This window comes from Aphelocoma coerulescens, chromosome 1A, assembly GCF_041296385.1.
Source record: "Aphelocoma coerulescens isolate FSJ_1873_10779 chromosome 1A, UR_Acoe_1.0, whole genome shotgun sequence".
In the NCBI taxonomy this organism is placed as follows: domain Eukaryota; kingdom Metazoa; phylum Chordata; class Aves; order Passeriformes; family Corvidae; genus Aphelocoma; species Aphelocoma coerulescens.
Window position 1 is genome coordinate 13,397,971 of NC_091014.1, and position 21,731 is coordinate 13,419,701.

The 21,731-nt window shown below is 39.5% G+C and overlaps 1 protein-coding gene across 1 annotated transcript in view; it reads left to right on the forward strand.

Annotated features, from left to right (window-relative positions):
• Positions 1-2,063: 2,063 nt before the first annotated feature.
• Positions 2,064-21,731, forward strand: part of FAM185A (family with sequence similarity 185 member A) — a 37,500-nt gene continuing 17,832 nt past the window's right edge. The window contains exons 1-4 of the mRNA XM_069036019.1: positions 2,064-2,531; positions 8,246-8,355; positions 12,305-12,397; positions 16,735-16,873. Coding sequence (XP_068892120.1) covers positions 2,156-2,531; positions 8,246-8,355; positions 12,305-12,397; positions 16,735-16,873 — 718 coding nt within the window. The 5' untranslated portion in view covers positions 2,064-2,155. The remainder of the gene's footprint in view (positions 2,532-8,245; positions 8,356-12,304; positions 12,398-16,734; positions 16,874-21,731) is intronic.

Genomic DNA, 21,731 nt, shown 5'->3' on the forward strand with positions numbered 1-21,731 from the left:
AGAACTTCTTCCTAGCAATTACTTTTTATCTGTTTTGTTCAGTATTTTGAACAATGTGAGTAAGCTTAGAGTGTATCTAATGAGAAAGCCCAACAGCAACAATGAAATATAAACGTAACTGAGGCTGCTTTCTGGAAATAACTTCTCGACTATGCAAAACCCGACAATATTAAAGGTGATGCAGAGCACAGTTTACTGTGGATTGTAGGCACTGATAAACTTCTGCCTACATGAGGAGCATCAAGTACTAAGATCCTGAAGGAAAAGGGGGCTGTGGGAAAGCAGCACTGTCGTTTTCGAGGAGGTGGTAGTCAAGGATAAGGAACAGCAGCACTGACCCAGGGAGAAAGGGGGGCAGCAGTGAGCCCCACCTTACCAGCGACCGGATTCCCTTGGAACAGTGGGATCACGGAGTTATTTGCTGAACTGGCTGTCATCTAGTGGAGTCATAGCACATTGCAACACACTCGTTATACATCTGTAACTTTCCCTGGCAAACAATCTGACATCCAAATTTGGTATTGATCTCCAGGGTGAGAATTTTGTAGGTCTTTTCCCAAAATCAACTATTTCTGAAGACTTGAAAAAAATAATTTGCAGCCTCCATAATGTTCCAAGATATTTCTTGATACTTTTTTGACTTTCTAGAATTCTATTTTTCTATACTAGATTATCACAAAGCAGGCTGGCCCTTTTTGTGTTTCACCTAAGGATTTTTTGAGACTGAGTAATGTAAACCAAAGAAATAATTTAACTTAAAGGGCTTTATTGGTGTACATTAAACTTTCCACAGTGAAACCAAAAAACTAGTACAATCTTTTTTCCTCTTGGACACTGAGATGTTGTTTCGGATTCATAAATAGTCAAAGCCAGACAGAAATGGAAACGGGCTAATGAGATGAAAAATGTTTGATGACTAAGTATCATGCTTGCATGGTTATTTATAAAAAAGAAACACATGGAGTGCAAAAGTGAGACAGTAATTAAGTAACAGGCCCAGATTTCATTATTTCTTGTGTTGCAATGTCGCTAAGACAATGTGGCTTTCTGTGGATGTTTCTCTCTCATTACTGACAGTAAACTACAACTATGACAAGAACCCAGCCCCTGACTGAACATCATCTATTGCCCACATGCCCCACCCATTTTTAAAAATTGTTATACAATGATAATGTCGGCTATGAAGTCCAGAAAAGTCTTTTAAACTGAATTAAGTGGTTCCCCCCTTGTTTGTAAACCCTGTAAGGACAATTGTCTCATGGCGTACTTGTGCAGAGCTCAGAAAAATATTTATTTGGTTGGCTTTAGAACTGCTAAAAAGGAGTACAACACATAGCATATTGACAAAAACTTACTGACAGAGGGCAATTCGGGTGCTTTGCACTATTATTTAAAAAAACCCAACAACAAATAACTGTTTTTCCAACACGTCTACCAAACTGCTTCTACACCAGCTGACCAAGGACATTGCAACACACGCAGACTCGCCGTAGGCTTAAGTGCAACGCAGGCTGCCCGGGTACCTCGTCTCCTCACGCGCGACGCGGCACCGCCCTGGGCCCCGCGCGGGGTTGCACTCCCGGCCCTCAGGGACTCTTCAAACAGGGCTGTGGCGGCGCCGCTGGACTCGCTTCCCGCCTGCACATCAGAGCCGCGGCTTTGCCTCTGTCGGCCCCGGCCCCGGCCCCGGCCCCGGCCCCGGCCCCGGCCCCCTCGAGTCCCTCCCGGCCCCCTCGAGTCCCTCCCGGCCGCCGCAGGGCCCGGCCCGCACGAGCGGCGTCCCCGTCGCTATGGCAACCCGCGCACCGCCTCCGCCCGCCCCAGCTGCCCTCCACTCCTGATTGGTTCCGGCGTCCCGCCCGCCGCCCAATAGGAGCGGACTCTCGGCAATGCCCCGCGGCCCCCGCTCTCCGATAGGCCCGCGGGCACGGCTGTAGTTCCTTCCGCGCGCCACAGAACTACGGCTCCCAGGAGCCTCCGCGGCGGAGCCACCGCCTGTTTACCGGCCGTGCCGGTGTCTCTCCCCGCGTGCAGCCGCGCCACGTGACTGGCCGGGGGTTACGGCCGCTCGCCCGGAGTGGCCTCGTCCCGTCCGTCCCGGGCGCTCCTGACGCGGCACCCGTCCGTCCCGGGCGCTCCCGCCCCGCCGGCGGCAATGAGGGCTCTGCTGCCGCGCTGGGCGGCCCTGGCTGTGCAGGCGGCGGGCGGGCGGTGGGCGCCGCCTGTCCCCCGCCGCGGTCGCAGCGGCCCCGGTCCGCCCCCGCCGCGGGAGTGGGCGCTCTCGGTGAGTCCGCGGGGGCGGCTGCGTGTGCGGCTGCCGTGCCAGGTGAGCGTCCGCCCGCTGGACCCGCAGCGCTGCCCGGGCGCGGACCGGGTCCTGGTGGCCGTGAGCGGCGGCAGCCCCGGGCGCCGCGGGCGGGAGCGGGACCCAGTGCGGGTGGAGCACGACGAGGCTCTGGGGCAGGTGGCGATCGTGGCGGACGGCGTGGACAGCAAGGCCGCCGTGGACGTCCGGACGCCGGTGAAGTTCGGTGGGTGCGGGGCAGGTGCACGGACCGGGGGGAGCTCACCGGGGGCTGGGCTGGCGCTGGTGCTTCGGCTGGAAGCCGGTGTTGTGGAACGGCGTTGTGCCCTCGCTAATTCGAAACATCGCGTTTTGTTTCTTTGTTTCTTGACTTCTTGGGTGTTTGGATCCGTGATTTGTTGCTGACCTTTTTGCCAGCAGTAGTTAGTGCTAAAACCTCAGCTGGTGAGTGGCACTCAGAACGCGCCCTGTCATTTGTGCTCTGGCAGCTGCTGCTGCAGAAAAGACCCGGCTCCAGACAGCATCCTTAGCATGAGCTGTGCACGCCTGCTCTCCAAGGGCTGTTCCCTGCAGGGTTGTTGGATCCACCAGCTCCTCATCAGTGTTTGTTATGCTAAGTGGCTACCCACAGGATCAAAAAAGCCTGGAAGGTAACGATACAGATGAAATACCAGGAAGGGCTTCCTTGTCCGCTGCAAACGTTGCATTATCTTTTTGTGCACAAGGCTAAAATCTGTGCAGGGCTTCTTGTATGGAACACAATTTGGGAGAGCATCTGTAGTGGCTGAAAACAATAAACATCTCTGCTGAACTGAAATTCTGACAGTGGCCCTAAGTTTAGGAAGTACAAACTCAGAGATTTCTGTTCAGTCATTAATGTGTTTTTGAATTTTCCTATGGATTTGGGCAATTTCCTATACAGTGCAGAATGTTTCACCATGCTGAAAAACTTTTTGATGTACAATGCACCTGGTCTCTTGTTTTGCTTAAAATTATTCAAGACTGATGCTATATTTCATTTGATGCCCTGCTGCAGCTGTGATACGAGAAATGATGGATGATCCCACCCTACTTACTCTTCATACATGTAATCTATGACTTCTGTAGAATATGGTGTTACATACAGCAAAGGTATTCTGCACCTTTTATCTTACCTTGCTTTTTCCCCCACCCTCTATCTTAGGATAAATTCTGCAACATGCTTTTTATTTTCTTGTTTTCTTTTAGAAGGACCTGAACTGCATGTAATTCAAAATGGAGAAGTCCTATGGGTTTGACATAACATCATTCTCACGTTTTCCAGTCTTACTCATCCCTATAATTTACTTCTTTTAAAAACACTGCTTATAACTGAAAGGGTATTTCTTAATATGTTTATCAAAACTTAGGGTCTGTTTTGTTTCCTAGCAACTAATATATGCACAACTATTCTGTAACTAAAATTAGGGGCGTCTCTGATTTGCTCTGTCAGAATTGCCATACTGATCCTACCGTGAGTCCAGCTGCCCACTGCCCTGTCTCTGGTCATAAACAGATGCTCAGGGAAGAGTAAGAAGAGAACAAATGTAAATGATATTTAATCTAAGCACTCTCTTAGCTGTCAACTGTTTTCATCATAGGATTTTCAGAGCCTCATACAACTCAGCCCCTCAGTGAATCTCTTCTGCTGTCCCTTTACACATGGAAACAGTTTCAGACTGAAAACTTCCTGGTAAACTCTTGGCAGAGTCCCATAGTTGAATTTCCTGCTATTTTATCATTTGAGTATGTGGCATTCCAAGGTCTTCCTGTAATTTGTCAGTGAGTTTTTAACTAGTCTGAATAATTTGGTGTCATTGATAAAAGTTTTCAACCTTGCTATTTGTGCTGACTTCCAGCTTCTTGTACTGTTGAAGGTGGTGCATAGCTTATAGTTGAAAGACAATACGGAACTAAGGATATTGTTAAAGACATTTGAAAATCTAAGTTAGGTCTCTTAAACAGATCAACTGTTACCTCTATTTTCATTGTCTTTGTCACTGAGCTGTAGCAAGACTTGTCTTCTCCAAGAGTCTTGTAGTCTTGACTCTTACGTGAGAAGTTACAATCTTACAGCTTTGCTTTTTATTTCTTTTCCTGTCTTGCTTGGCAAGCACCAAGATTACCTTGACTTGTCTGTAGCACATTCACAGAGTCCATGCCATAATTACTGAGAATCAAACAGACCCAGTGTCCCCTTTATTACCCTTCAATTCTCTGGTACGAGGTGTGTCTGGATACTGTAGTCATTTAATATTTCAGTTTCTCCAGCATCTCTGAGTGACTGTTACAAGTCACTCCAGACTTGGTTATTCTCAAGGGGCAGAATTAATTGTATTAAGATGTGGAGAATCTCAGTCTTCATAAAGGATTTCAATGTGGGGAGCCTTCTTAAAAGTCTCAATAACAAATCCTGATTGGTGGAAAAAAATAATTTAGCTTTTGTCCTGTCTTTGAGATTCTTCCTATATTCTGAATGTCAGCCAAAACTGCAGACAGTCTTAGGGGCTTTCTTCTTGAAACAGATTTTCTTTTTTTGCAGGTTTCTAAGCTGTTCCACTTGGGTTTGCGGTAAGTTCATGCAATTTAGGTTCCCTGGACAATCTGTGGATTACAATAGCCTTCCACAAATTGCTCTTTGTCACCCCATAACTAGCATGATGTTAGTATTGTCTCTTCATGCTGTTATCTCGGGGTATCTAGAGATACATTTACAAAAATGTAAAGTTGTGTAGTTTTTTCTGGGTTTTTTAAAAGTTTTTACTTGGTGAAGTAGAATTTTTGCTTGCCACTGAGGTTCTACTTCTAAGTGTCCTTTCAGCTCTGGTTTGTTCTTTTGATCTTCTGAGTATTAGTTTGTGCTTGAGTTGCTGTGTTTGTTTATTTAGAAAAGAATTATCCATTAAATATCATTGCATAAGCAAAAGATCTTATCCCTTGTAAAAACACATCTCAAACCAGAAAGGAGTTGTTGTTGCTTTGCAAACACTTTGGCTTTTCTCTGGCTTTCCTTGGATGTGTGAGGAGGATGTTACCTCTGCTCTGCTTAGACCGTTTTGCCTGAGCTCTACCAGTCACTTAGCTGTAAGAAGTTGAGAGGCTGATGTGAATGTCTTTTCAGTGTTCTTGTTTTCTTCACTTTGGAAGTTAAGGCATTTCATAACAGCTTTCGCAATTTAGGTTGGAGCTCATCCAGGAAGCTGCAAGTTATCTAAAACTCCTTAGCACCTGAAGAGCATGTGTGGAAGATGCTGAGCTTAAGTATGCATTTTAAACCAAAGGCAACCTGTAAGCAGCTTGGTATGGCAAGTACCAAAAGATCTTCTGTTTGTCTTAGTGTCTAGTTTTGAGCTCTGTATAGTATTTCAATATCATACATGATCTGATAATCCTCTCTGATATATTTAACCTTCATCAATGGCAGATTTCAAGGAATTTCTGTCTAATCAAGCTTGTTTATTTTCGCATGTGTTAATTAAACCTGAAACCTGCTCTTTGATTTCTGGTTACTGTACATTGACTGCATGAGTACTCAGAAGTAAAGTGAACTGAGGTCTTGCATAACAGTCATTTGAGATAATTCTAGTAGTCTAGGGCTGCTGAGTCATCTGAAAATAAATAATTATCCAGTCTATTCCAAGTCTTATAGCTTAAGGTAACTTATGCTGAAATACCCTGGGGTACCTCTGTCTACATTCTGATACCAAAATGTTTCTTTTTTACTATATACCTTTATTTCTGATATGAGTCTTTTATACCACAAAGATATTCATGCATTCTTTGTGGGTTTTGTGGCTAAAGTTGGCTTCAGTCCTTGTCTTTGCTAGGGAGGAATCAAACTGGCTATTTTTGGAATTTTGGCACCAAAACAGATTGTATCTTGTTCCTCCTTGTTAAAATTTCATTGGCAGTATTATCCAGCTTTCTGCCTGCTTCTTCATGGAGATGTTTATCCTTGGTTTGGGAACTCAGAGGGGAAGAGACAGAGGGGCTCAATTCCTTGTCCACTAATTTTTGCTATGTCAAGGCTAGCAAAGCCCTGTGACTCCGCAGAAGATTGATGCATAAAGTGTAATTCCAGAAGTCCCTGGTGTTTCTTTGGTGATGGGTCCTCTTTTAGCACCCATCTTTGATAGCTAGGATTACACAACTAACCCACCTTTCAAATGATGGCCATAATATGTTCTAAAGGATCAGAAATTTTTTTATTAACCTTATTCTTGTAGAAGTCTTAGTGAGTTTGTATCACGGCTAAAGTGAATACTCTCAAGCCTTCTCCTCATCCCTTTTGACAGAAGTAACAAGAGCAGGAGGGTTTCAGGCTGATTGAATTAAAAGATTTGCACAAGCAAATAGTCTTTTAGTACTCTCTTCTCAGAAAGCAAAATAGTCTTGGTTGTAGATCCTCCCAAGCACTGTGCAGTTGTCCAGTGGGTGAATTGATTAGTCTGGAGCAAGACAGCTTGTTCAAAACCAACATTGCTTTCCAGTCTACCTCTTGTAGCCTTTTTTTCTTAAGGAATTTTTACCTGTGAACACAGTCTACATCCTTCTCTAATTTTAACCTCTTGGCTTACTATAACCATGAGGTAGCACCCTTGCTGCAAAGATGTTGTGTTTTAGTTCTGTCTCTTGGATTCTCCTATTTGTCAGGTGAAAAAACTTCCATTTGTTGTTAATTGGAGCTCTCAGTGTCTCATCTTCATGGTCTGCAAGCTTACTGTTGTCATGGTTCCAGGAAGCACCTGTCCTGGGCAGCAGTGTGACAGTATTGATCTTCAGGCTCTGCTGGATCACTGGTCTGACTTGGGAATCTCCTTGTGGCAAAACTTGTTTTGCACATTATGGTGATTATGTTCATCTTTCTGGTAACTTTAGCAGGAAGTGCAGGTGAAGGAAAGACTTTCACGTGTGCTTAAATGAAGGTTTCTTTCCCAGATAATCTGCTTTCCTTTAGGGAATAATGGGGCTCACTATCTCTTAGTCCTTCAGTTGTGTCTTGCAGCAAACACTTCTGATTGCTGTTCAGTTTTTCTTCTTTCTGCCTTTTATCCTTAGAACAAAATCACTTTTTTCCTCTCCTGCCTTTACATTTTGCCAGTCACTATGGTGGTCATTAATATAAATGATTACTATAAATGATTATTAATATAGACAGAATCCCCAGACTGTGCTTTCTCAAACTTCCTCCCATTCCTTAAACCCAAGGGTGAGACAACTGGCAGAAAAATACTTCTGCTGCTCCTGCATGTTATCTACAAGACCTAGTGATTTTTCTTTGTAGGAGTCTATGAACAGTAGCAAGGTGAGGTGGCTCAGACTAGAGGCAAACATGCTTCTTCATGCCAGGGGAATGCCAGGCTTTCCAGAAGTCTGGGGAGAATGACGCACACCAACGCTTCTGTGTCTGTTTTGGGGTTGTGATGGTAGTGCTGCAGCAAGGCAATGTATTTGTGCTGTTGAACCTTATTACTCTACATGTGACCTCAGACACCGGCTGACCTTCTACCCCAAAATGTGTCAGGCTGCCCAAGTGTCAAAGTAGAATTTTTAATGGAGTTGTTGGCTAGGGTGGATAGGAGATGAAGTTAAAAAAGCAAGAAGATGAGACTTTACTAAAGGATCACACCCTCCTGATTTTTTGCCAGAGGTTACAGTCATTCTTCTGCCTCTTAATGTTCTTTCCTGGAGCTAGATGGCTCATACACAGGCTTGCTTACTAAACTTTCAGTGTCCGTGGTTGGTAGTTATTATCCAAGCAGGTCAAAGTGTGTGGCCAGACTTAGCAAGCAGATTCTTAAATAACAAAGAAGCTGCTCTTTTTCCTTACTACATATGGTTACTGTATAATGTGATCAAATACTATGTTAAACATATCTGACTTTTCTCATTCTGTTGCTAATAAAACTCTTTTAATTCTAGATTTGGATATCAAAACATCAGGGACTGGCTGCGTGAAGATTCAGAAAATAGAATGTGACAACTGCAAAATAGAAACAGAGAAGGGGACTAGTGTCTTGCAGTCAATAAAGGTACAAAGAACCCTCCCCCACTGTTTGAAAGGGGATTGTGTGGTGGGATATAGTGTCAAAACTTAAATACCCATTCTGGAGCTGAGAAGTACTCTGGTATTTCTCATTGCAAAGCTCATAGTATTACGATGTATATAGCACCTCACCTTTAATTATTACATACAATTATGGCACAAAGTCAATAGCAGTAAATAACGTGGAGTCAGAAGTCCACGTATCTGTGATAGCCAAAGCCAGCAGGAACACTGACAGCAGTAAGCCTGATCCCTGTCTTCCCTGCCTCTCAAAGGAAAAAAAAAATAGACTGGGTTTTCCTGTCTAGTAGGTTAGCAGTTATGCCTGCTCAGTCGAGACTTTGCAGCATGCTGCTGGGTTTTTTTGGGGGGGTGGGAGGTTTTTTTATAATTGATGTATCAGAGCTATTGACAAACCCTTTAAGTTAATTTTCAATCAGAAGTTACGTATTACATGTCCAAAATACCTGACTGAAATATATCTGATATATACTGTATATATCTTAGGCATGACCTTGTTTTTTCAGTCTTAAGGCTCCAAGTTTGCTGACATAAGCTGTTGTAAAATTAATCACAGTTTATCTGACTTAGGTGCTATTTGATATCCAATTCACTTGATGTTTGGGATTGCACCTCTGGGAATTGGTATAAATTCAAAAGAAGGGCTTTTCAAATTTTTTGAGATATGAAATAAAAGTTCAACATTTTTCTCTATTGTGGTAAGAGATGATTTTATAATGGGCATAGGGAAAACTGAGCTTAGGGAAGAATTTAATATACAATAGAGCCAGGTTTTCTCTACATCTAGGGAACTACAGACAACTTGAACCTTGCAGATTCTGTGTAATTCACCCTATTACTGTTATAAAGGTACCTAAAATCTAACAAAAAGTTAACAGTACTGTGTGTTGCCTGTCTAAAGTTTTGTTTAAAAGTTACACTATTATATAGTAATGAAAACCATAGTACATGAGAAACTGCATAATATGAGAAAAGAAGGTGGTTTTGGCCAGCAATAATGACAGTAGTCACGGCGTGCCATCGCATCAAGAATTTTTGGTGGTGTTGTGGAAAAAGATGATTTTGAGGAAAGACCGCTAACTGATCTTCTGGGAATCTTGACTCAAATACAATCCAAGATGTGAAAGATCTTGAATTTTAAAAATTGAGATTTGGGTTTCAGTTTAATCTTGTTTTTAAGTTCTGTAGTTCTAGTAAGGTGACTCAACTAATTTTTTCTAATATAGCTTCAGGAATTCTAATATAGCTTCTCTGATATCAGAGAAACAGAATTATTAGTGAGAAGCAGTAGTATTAGCCTTCAGGGTTTTCCCAAAATTACTAAAATTCTTATAGACCAGATGCTGTAGTGAAGCATAAGAGCTGATTCCCCTTTAGGGAATGTGCTTTACTGAGCAAATTGAAGTGATAGTGCCCTCCCCTGGATGGATTAAAGCTGTTCTAATGTTCCTTCGCTGTCATTAACAAACCTCATTAACCACCAAAGCAGGAAACCTTTTCTTTATAGGAGAGAGAAAAAGATCATTGATCAATGAGTGACTTTAAATGAAAAAAATCTGGTCATGTGGGGGTTATTCAAGAGCACCAGCAAACAGCTTGACAACTGCTAATTTTCTTAACTCACAAGAAGTTGTTTGTGTAATTTGTAATTCAAAAAATTTGCTGGGTTTTTTCTTTTTTAATACAATCTTCAGTGTCTTTTCAAAAAGACTTAGAGATTTGACATCTACTTTCCTTAATCATGCATGCTAGTAATTGAGCAGAAAGAATGAGTCCCTGTGAGGCTTGTTAATGGATTTTGTCTGGCAGTTTTTGTGTAGTAGACATTACCCAGGCAGTGAGATTTGTTAAGGGTTGGTTTATTGAGGTTTTGGGGTTTTTTTTTTTTGGGTGGTGGTTGTTTTTGAATTGGCTAAAGTCCAGTTCGCCCTAACTCTTCTAAGCCTCCAGGTCAAATGATAGCAGCAGTAATTCCAAACCACAGTTATGGCATCTAGGTCTTCTTCAGAGTATGAATCATTCACAAATTCTTTATTGAGAAAGCAGTGCTTATTTTTTAAAATTTTTTCTTCCTGCTTCTTGTTTCAGTTTGTCAGTGATAATGGGACAGGGGAGACCCTTTAATTATGTTTCCATATTCCTCAATTACTTTTCACTCTGACTGTGCTGGTGATAACAAGAATTTCCAGGCATCTCGTTCACACAGGCAGCAGACCTGCTATGCTTCCTCACCACACACCACATCTGAGCCTGATTTGTCCTGCACTAGTGTCCTTCTCTACTTCTGAACAATTTTTTCTGGTTTTCCTTTGACATCTGTTAAGGCCTTGACAGCCTTTTGCCTCTTCTTTACTCAAACCTTTTTCCCTTGCTCAGAGAAGCCCTGTGACAAATTAGTGCTTTTTTCTTTCAGCTGGTAGAATATTCCCTCTTAGTGAAAAAGCTACTTGACCATTAAAAGTGGGTTTCTTCTCTCAGCAAATACTTGTGTCTGTTAAGTGTCTCTAGAGATACCTACCTCTGAAAGCCTTGTTGTTTTTTCTAAGAAGATATTCTAATAATTTGGGATGGGGGAATTAGTGTGTATCTTGTGGTTTTATTTTACTGAACTATCAGTGGCCATATTGGTGAGCCCTTGCTGTACACTAGATCTTCCAATCTTGCAAGTTCCTATATTCTTCTCAAGTTATATATTTGGAGGATTTGCTGTTTAACCATTTTTCTGATAACAAGCCTGGTATAACTGCCTCAATGGAACTGTGATGCCAGATTGAAACATTTAGTTCATATTATTACTGTATAAGGAGAGAACAATCTATTCCATTTGTTTAGAAGTGTAACTGAACAGCTGAGTTACTTCCAGCCTTTAAAAAGTCTGAAGCACTACTGTAGTGTCAAGGGGTGTTGCATTTTACTGTGAGAACACCTTTAAAAGAAGAGGGGGAAGCAAGACTTGAACATAAAGGCAAAGAAACCCTGCTCTAGAATTCTTCCTGTCTTTATGAAACCCCATGAAACTTCTGGTTCTTGGTGTTTCATCAGGAATGTGTTGGAGAAGTGTATGTCCATGTTTTCCATATTGGAAACTTGATATATATATTTTTTTTTTCCAAGTCTTTAACCTTCTTGCCATCTGATTAGACCTAGATAATGAAATTTGTTCCTTATCCAGAAAGGTGTTTATAATCTAAGTTTCTTGACTATTTCTGGTATTTTTGATGGTCAAATTTGATGGATGGTATCCTAAATTAAATACAATCCATGGGAATAATATCCTTTTCAATAGAAACTAATATATATGAAAATGGAGATGGTGGTGTGGGAAACTGAAGGAAAGGGGGGGTGTGTGTGTGTATAAGCTTATTCAGCATTAAGTATAAAAATTGCTGAATACTTAAAAAAATTCTGTTATTTCCATGTTTATGCTAGTGACTTTAAGCAAAAGAACTTTGCTGGGGAGATCTGTAGACTTCTTGAAGTCAGATTTGTTGAAGTTGCAGCTTATGAATACAATTAGATTATTTAAATCTGATTTTTTAAAGATTTTTTTTTTCCCTTTTACAAATGATTGCATTTTATTCTCAATACCTGGTGTTATTTTTTTTGCTTTTTGAGATTGGTTTATGTGTATTTCTGTATTTTTTTCTCTTGCTGGTTGTATGCAGCAACACCAGAAAGGTATAAGGGCTATAGAGCAGTTTTTAATTGAAACCTGGCTTATTTGTTAAAAACTTGAGATTTACCTTATGCGAAACAATTTTAATTAGAATTTATGTGCAGTGAAACTCTGTAGAACCTGGTTCTGCTTGCAGGACTAAGGTTTGCAGTGGTTAATGTGGTACAACTTGAAAAACAAGATAACCATAACTAGAAAACAAGTTATCCTAACTGTATGATTTTTAAACTTTTTCCAGAGCCATAAAATTGATATACGGACAAATGGTGGCAAAGTAATTGGTCTTGGAACACTTCATGGAAATACAGATATTTGTGCAACAGAAAAAGGGGTATGTAGGAAGTAAAACTTTCTTTTCAGTGGCTTATTCTGCTTGTTTGCTGTAAAATGACTAAATTTGAAGAATGTGCTAAAGAATATGTAAGTAACCCTCACTGGTTGTTTGTCATTTCACTGTTTCTTAGGTTTGTCTGTTAAATTATATTATCCTATGCTTGATTTGGATTAAAAAACAGGCTCCACAGAAAGCAGGAATAAGCATGTGATCATTCCATCAGCACAGAGGTTGTTCTACTGATATAACCCATCAGCTCTAATTATATAGACCCCTCACAACATTCTTAAACTTTCTCCTTGGCTGATACCTAGGCACTTGGATTCTGCACAAGGCCCAAGAGTTTAATTTAGTGTCCCGTGGATAGTGGCTTGATATTTGTACATGCTGTACACTTCTAGTGTTACACAGTTGTAAGAATGGAAGAGTAGAAGGTTTTGCCGGTTTCCTTGCAGCTGAGGAAATATAATCACATGTAATCTTGCTATGAGATACAGTGGGAAGAATCATGAACAGGAAAACAATTTTGTAGAGAACTAGCTTGCTTTTTTTTCAGTAGATGGCAGTATGAGACTAACAAACAACTGCACTCGGTTTTGTTTCTTGGCATAAGTAGGCAATTCTCCTTTATTTAAAATAATGTAGAGCTAAAATCCCTGCAGCTGTCACACCCAGTCTTGTTTTTAGGCTCAGCTTGAATATTTAGGTATCATAATCTCCATGCAACTCGTTGCTTTAGGATTCTTTAGATCTGAGGCATTGCTGTATGAACGTGTGGAGCCATGCCAAGCCTGGAAGTAGCTTGGATGTGTGCTCTGTCAGAATCCATAGATACCCTTTACACCAACAGCACTGGGAAGAATCAGAAGGAGAGTGGGGGTAACTCCATTGCCAAGGATAGACTTGAGACAAAACTGTTATGTTCCAGGCATCCAGAATCACCTCTGTGAAGTGCTGCTTGGCACTACTGCATACCTTGTAGCTTGGGTTCCCATATCATATATTCACTTACTTAGAGCCAGCTGTGAGCTGTTCTTAATGTCCTGCTGTGAAATAAGCAAGTTACCATTGGATTTTCCAAAAACTGTCAGCATTAATTTATCTGTGTTTCTTTGTAGTGGGTGTTAGACTGCCTTTTATGTAATAAGTATAATAATTGTATCTGTATGGGAAAATATAGCTCAGAAAATTGTTTTGCTTTGAGCCTTTAAATTCTTTTTAGAAAATTAACTCTTTTCAGAAACGTCATCCTTTTGAAACAATAAAACAATCTTCATACAGATTAAGTTGAAGTGCTTCTTTGTGATCATAAATATTTGTATATAGTGTGTAATATTGCAAGAAGTTAATCTTAGAGTTGTAAAGCTGTAGTAACTTGAGGGAAGTGAGTCATTTTAGCACAAATTCACAGCTACAGAACAATATTTTGGCTTATTTTATTGAACTTCTCACTAACAAACTTTGCAGTGTAGTTAGGAAGGACAGATTTCTTTTCTCAGTTGACCACTTCTGTTAATAATCAGTCAGCCTTATGTCTCCTCTGTGTGTTTGTATGTGTTTCTTCCATCAGTTGCAGCCATCATTATGTAATTATGGCTCCGTCAGCGTTTCCAGCCCCCTCCTGGAGGTGGGGAGGGAGAGGATGTGGTAAAAAGCACTAAGCACTTGAGAAATGAAGAATGTTTTTTAAGGGAGGTAATGGGAGAAGACACTAGTAAAACATTTGAACAATGATAGCACAAAAAGGAAGGCCAAGAGCAGGAATATGCAGGGAAGGAGCTGTATATGTCTTATTTAAACATAGCAAGATATTAGTTTTTAGCTTGAAAATGTGTTCAGGTGCAAAAGCATTCTCAGTCTGATTTATGCAGATGAAACCAATGGAACTTGAGCATGTGGTCAGTTTCAGTAACTGCAACCCTCAAGGCTCTATGCCCAAGGGAAGCAATTTTTTCCAGAAGATCTGGTGGTTCAATGGACAAAAATAAGGAAATTTGTTTGACTGGGGAGTTATTAGCTAATCTGTGCCATGGGGACTTTTCTATAGCACTTGCTTAGTAGAGCCAGACATCTATGTTCTGCCAAAAATCCACAAGAGTTAAAGAACTTGGGATTGAAAACATATTTATTCTAATTGAAAAGCAATCCTATTTTTTCCATGCTTTCTGCATCTAAAATACTTTTTTATTCTTATATTTGAGCAGTCTGACTTCCCCCTCCTCCATGCCCCTACCCTGATTTGGGTTGTTCTGAAACAAGTGTTCTTTGTATTGCTAGTTTTTCTTTTATTGTTTATAGTAACTTCTTTTTATCTGGAGCTGAGACAACCTTTTTTATTGCTGTGTAATTTTAAGAAAGGTAGTTAAGGTTGGTAAATGTGTTGGTGTGTGAGACTATTTAGATACATTATTTTATGTAAAAATAAAATGCTTTATTGTAAACAGAGTTAAAACTTGCATTTTATAGTAAGAGAGGTAGCTTTTTGAACTTTTCCTGGTTAGGAATGCCACAAGACAACCAGTTTGTACCCAAACTAAGCAGATGGTTTTATTTTATTCCTCCCCATTTGCTCAAATGGGAAATGGTCTTTGCAAGTTATTTAACTCTTTAGAACAGGTTAGATCATAGAGCCTAAAATGAGAGTGGCTTTGCCTTTACTAGTTGCTGTGACCATGTGTCACAGCAGGTTTGCACTTTGCCATGCAGGGTGAGGTAAAGGAGTGGGGGAGTACTTTGTGGAAAGCATTTAGGACAGATGCAATGTAAATTTATGTTTAAGATCTCTGGTTATTAGGGTTTTGTTGCAAGCATTAGAAGAGGAAAAGCTCAATTGCTGTCCCTTTCAGTAGTGACAAATTGGGCCTTAATACTGTTGGGTTTTGTTTTTATCTGTAGCATGGTTCTACAACCTGCAGTGATTGTAGATATTGATTGTCGTGTATCTCTAATTCTAGCATAACATTTTTATTTTCTTGAGGTTTAATATAACTTGTAAAATTATTGGAGACCTAATCTGTATTGTAGCATCATGGGAAAAATCTTAAGCCAGTAGTCCATTCTGTAATCTTAACAATTTAGTAGTTCAGTATGAATGGGTGGGTAAGGCCACAGTATAATTTGGCTGTCATATAGTCCAGTCTCTTCAGCTTAATTTTTGGGACACAATGCAGCATTGAGTTTGTGCAACACTAGTGGCTATTTGTCAGAATACCCCTTGCTTCATCCACAGCTTATTCTTTATATAATATTAGACTGGGAGGGTAGACAGATTTATTTTTTTATATCAACTCTTTTTGCACAAGATAGCAATGCTAAAATGACAAGGAGGATTAAAGATAATTTGAGTAAGGCACAGATTGATCTAGAAAGCCATATATCATTTCCTGTAATGAGTAAGGATTTTGTGCAATTCACTGGAAGTCTGCATAAACAAAATAAAACCAAATTGAGCAGGGGTTCAAGTATGAACTATTGCATGTTTCTATCATAAATCAAATTTAACTGAGAAAGAATAGAGTTCAGTTTCATATGATTGTTGCACAAGCATGTGAATTGTGGTTTTTTCAAATAGATTGAAGTTATATCACGTGGCTCATCACTTTTACATAGATAATCTCATCTGTCACCTTTTATTTCCCAAATTCATAGTGCAACTTTTCATATTCTATCCTTTCTCTCTGTTTCTATTGAAAAGAAGTAGAAATGGAGATCTTATCCCTGTTTTTTCAAGGCTTTGTATGTCTTGAGACTGAAGTCCAAGAATAGAAGCCTGAGTAACCAAGGTAATAGGAAAATTATGCTGAGGAAAAAGGGCAGCTGGGTGGGGCTTTTTTGCAAACCTTCACCAAAGATATGTCTGCAAAGTTAGCGAGTTAAAAATCTTCATAAATAGCTTTATGTAACAAAGACTGTGGATGTTTCAGTTTGTGGCAGCAGAAAACTGATCACCAATGCTCTAAGTGTCATAATGCTGGCTGAAGATTCAGTCTTCATTATTAAAATTAATAATTTTTTTTACTTTTCAAAATGGAGTGTTTAATTTTTGAATATTAAATCAAGTTTTTTTTCATCTGTTTGTGACTACTTGGTTCTTCACTTGAACAATGGATGTAATAACTCATAGGAATGTTGGGAAGAATCATTAGTTCTTAGGTCAGAGCTCTTGGATGAAGAGGTTTTTTTGTTTTGTCCTGTGTAGCTTTTAACCAAGAATCTGATTCCATTTGTCCTGCACCAACAAGAGCTTTCCATTTGTTTTGTGTCTTAATAGTGTTACTTCCCTCTGCTTTTTCAAGCTGTGATGACAAACTTTCCATTATGTTTATTTCTCCTAGAGTGTAAATATAGAGAAGCTGCAGGGGACAACCATCAACATATCTACTGAGGATGGGCTGCTGAAAACTAAGTATCTCTATGCAGAATCAGCATCTCTCTCTTCAGAATCTGGTGATATTATGCTGGGAAGTGTTCATGGTAAGAAGGAAAATCTGTCACAAATTTAGCTGCTTTGAAGGTGTTCAGTAATGTTCACAGTAACAAATGGACTAATGCAGTAGACTATCACTAAATCAGCTGTGCACAGAATATGAGCAAAACAGTTCTATCTCTGTTAGACACTTAATTGTTTTTTTGCCACCTAGCAGATTGTATTTTGAAAACAATTTCATAAGCAGAGTTATTAATAGCAATAAGTGTATATTACAGGAAAGAAATGTCACACATACTAAGAACATCAAAATATTTTAAAATTCAGCAATGAAAATGATACTAAACGTTGTCAGGAGGCTTCTCTTCCCCTCTCCCCATCCTTTATTTTCTTCACAGGAGAAGCAACTCATATAATCTACTAAGAACTATCGTAGGAGACAGTTGTAATTAGAGGTTTTTATTAGAAATAGCCAGTGTGTTTGCTGGCGCCTTATATTAAGAGTGATGAAAGTTCCTGTTGTTAAAAGAAGTTCTTAGAACTTCTTAGCAGTCTCTAATCCATCCACCCTTTAGTGTCCTTCCCCTAGAACTAAAACTAATGAACTACAGAGTCTTTTATTTAAACAGCAGTTGAGGTTCAGGTCTGGTGTGGTTTTCTGACTTAACAAAACTCCCAGTGAATTCAAACTGTGCTGTAATGAATTTGTGGTGATTTAACATTGAGTAAAACAAACTGGAGGATGTACAAAGAAGATTACTCATCTCAGTCAGAGTTCCAGATTTTCAGCTATATCCCTTAGAAAAAATTTGGTGCAATTTCTTAGTAATTTTATGTTGTCCTGTTGCTAGAGAATGCCTTTTTTCTTCCTTGAAGGAGCAATTCCTCTGTCCATTTATGTTAAGTGTAAGAATGGTTTCTAAACCTGTTAGTTAAAGTTAATTTTAGCATGCAAAGACAGAAATAAGCTGCTTTTCCCTCTTGTTTTTGTATTTTTCTAACATGTAGATTTGTATTATGTCTGGTACTTCATCTGATGTGCTGTTTCATTTTTTCTAATGTTATACAATATAATGATACTGTGGAGTGATCAATTTGTGAGCAGGTTCATGTCTCTGTGCACATCCAAGAGTTTATTTTTATATTCTTGGTACAAAAATGAAATCATAACTGCTGTAGTTAATGACTTACTTCCTTCAGTAATGCCTGTTGTCATTAAGCTGAAGAACAATGTGAAAACAAATAGACTGTATCCAAATTATGCAGACATTTCTTATATTTCTTCAGGATTATTTTTATGACCTCTCTGCTAAATGGGTTTGGAACACCTAATGTTATTTTAGCTGTTTGTTTTAAAAAAAATTGCACATTAACATTTGCTTGGTAATTCTAGTCTATTTTTTTGAGAAAAAAAAAAATTTCTGTAAAATACCGTGTTCCTCAAACATGTTTTAATAGCAAGAGCACAGGCTTTTAAAGTAACAAGATAATTCCTACTGTGAATTTCTGATTGAAAAAAATGGTTACTTTCACTTCTGGTTTTTACTCATGGGGTAGTTCAATTTTGATAGTTTTGTCTGTAAACACCTGGACAGATTGTCCTTGGGCAGCTAAAGTCATCATTTCCGTACAGCTGATGCTATAGCTGGCATCAAATCAGCACATCATGCACAAAACTAAGCTAGATTTCATTGCTTTTCCTCTGGGAAAATTGAAGCTAGTGCAGCACAGACTTTACAAACCTGTCTGAGACACATTGTGTGGTTGAAACTCAGGCTGTACACTCACGACACTGGTAGTGCTCAAACTTTCACAATTGCTCATTTTCATGCTTAATGCTCCTGTGGCAAATGAGTAATGCATTGTTTTGAAGGAGTTGATTTTGGGTCATTTTCATCAGTATCTGTAACAGGCATCAGAGATGTCAGGTGCTCTTAAGCTTTTGAGTTGACACTTGAAAAAGAAATCTGATCCTGAGAAATTTCTTACAGTCAACCTTCTCTACAAATGGGCACATGGGAGGAACAGGAAACCTCTCTTTGCAGCTGTCCCAAAGTCTTGGGTGGAGTTGCATTAATTATCAATTTCTTTTATAACTTTAGTTCAAATTTAGACTAGATATCAAATTCCTTCCCAATAAAATGTTTAAAGTGGGCGCAGAGCAAGCTTGCTCATGGCCTTGTCTGGTTGAGCTTTGAATATTTTCAAGTCCAGAGATTGCATGACCTTTCTTGACATTGTGATCCAGTCCTGAATTATTCTTCTGGTGGGGAAAAAAACATTTTTTTTAGAAGAAATAATAATTTCCAGTATTACTTGTATCCATTATTGTTACTTCTTCCTTCTTGCTGCATCACCATGAGAAGAATGTCTTTTTTTTCTATGCCCTTCCATTAGGTAGTTGAAGACCACAAGAAGGCTCCTTCTCAGCCTTCTCCTTTTAAAGCAAAACAAACAGATGCTCTCAGAGCGTCTGGAGCTTGGTCTGGGCCCCTAATCTTCTCAATGCCCTTCTCTGTCCTTAGTTAAGTACACCAGTGTCTTTTTTGGCTTGAAACCACAAAATTGGACACAATATTCTAAATGCAATCTCACAGGAGGGCTTTACATGCTGTCTGTACTCCTAATCATACAGCTCAGTGTGCAGTTGACTTTCTTTACTGACTCCCACTGGAGATGGTGTCCATCAAGATGCCCAGGTCCTTGCCTGCAAAGCTTCTTTGCAAACAGCACTCAGCTTTTACTGCTTTACATCAGTAAAGCCTGTGCAGGACTTTATATTTGCACTTGACCTTTTATTATTCTGTCATAGTCTAGTAACAATTTAATTATCTGAGAGAATCATGCTGGAAAACATGGTTATTGAGGTTACTTTATGTATTTGCTAATACATATATCACTAATGTGTATACAGGAAAGGATAAACATACAACTGCCTTGTCAATGACTTGAATAACACAAAGAGTATCTGCCATCTTCCAAAGATAGTACAGTCCAATGCTTGAGCTTGGCATTCTATAATCCCTCCAGAAAGTATACCCCATGATATACCAGAGTGTGTTCCATACATGTCAGCTACATTTCTGGATTTCACTTATGTAGAGTGGAATTGTAACTTCGCATTTTAATTTCTCATCAGACTAAAGTACAGACATGTCTACAAAGAAATGAAAATAAAATTAATTTCTTAAGTGGTAAAAAGCTGCATAATGGTTTATTTTCCTTTTTGTGTATCAAAAGAATCCTGCCCTGTTAAGAGCCTCCAAAAAAAAAAAAGAATATAAATAACACAGCATAAATTGTTGCCTTTATATCCCAAAAGCCATCTTTTGCCCTGGTCCTATACTACTGATCCTGATTACAATATTGTAATTTGAAATTTTACGATGTTCATGAAGAGGCAAAGCTTTTAGATGATAGAAAAGATGACTCTTTCTTCAGAAGCAACAAAACCCCAAAATACTAAGGCACTGTTATCAATATTCTGTTACAATTATTATATTTTGAATATCATAGTATTGCATTACAATGCTGGAGTCGGTTGTAATAATCAGACTGGTAATTACCTCTAGTCAGGTCTTTCCCTCTTTGCCCTTGATGTGCCCAAGAAATACTTGCCTAACTTAAAAATCCTAAATGAAGTGTTGGCCTTCAGTGAACAGTTACATGACCAAAAGTGCAGTTCTGTGCAGTCTGTAGCCAGTGCAGGACACAACACAGCAGGACATCCCTGTCTGCTTCAAAAGCAGCTTTTGTTCTAGCTAGATGTTTGAAGTGAGCTTTCCACACCAGTATATTGTCTTGACGTTGCACAGCATTGGTGGTTCTGCCATATAAGTATGTGGTTAAAGGGAATTTGATTTCTATATGTTGAATATTTTTCAAGGATCTACTCATCAAAATGGAAAAGAAAAAACCCCCAGAAAAGACAGAACAGGCCCAGGGGCTATATGCTGACAGAATATAATCTACCTTTGGCTCCATGGGAGTTGCTGGCTGACAAAACCCTAGGTATTTTTGTAGGTTGTACCAAACTAAGTGCTAGTCATGATAAAATGGGGAAAAGGGTGGGATAATTGTAACATGCCTTTTAAAAACAGCAAGGAGTGAAGCCAAACATCTTTCATCAAGGTCATTGAAATATGCTTTTGTTTCTGCTCTGATTTTCAGAACCCCTAAGTATTTTGTACGGTATGTGCTTGAAAAGATGAATTTAAGCTGTTGATAATAGGCTGCTTTTCTAGCTTTCAGCCCATGAACCACTAAGAAAAATACAGGTCATATACAGTGGAATGCATTCTGCCCTAATGGTTGTTTACTACTGTGTAATTACACAAGATAGGGTAGAGCTTGATCCATTTGCAATTTTTAAAACCTCTTCTGAAAGACTTGAAAGTTATGACTACTGTGTATTACTAAACTGGACTCAGTTACTGTGATCAGCCTTATTCTTCATGTGTCTTTCTCTTGGGAGGATGAGAGAACGGCAGGGATGATACAGGGGTTTACTTTCTAATTTAAAGCATTTTCTGTGAGACATTTACACATGGAACTGTAGAAGTTTCTACAATTTAGTTAGAGACTGTTAGCAGTATAGATGGCTCTTCTGTTATGAGGTACATCTCTCCTCCTTCCAGATTCTCTTGATGTTATAGGTGAAAGGGAAGAATAAATATTTTGAAATTTTAAGGCTGGAACACCAGTGCCTGTTTAAAGTGATGCAAGTTCAATAGAAGACCATTCTACATCTTGTGCCTTACACACTTTTGTTTGATGTTCTCTAGTTTGCCCAACGTACTCAGACTGAAGTCAATGGAAATGTTGACAAGGGGTTGTCATGCACATAAGTTTGGAGGGACTAGGAAATGTTCAGTGGGTCCAGGAAGTAGCCTATGAAGATAACAC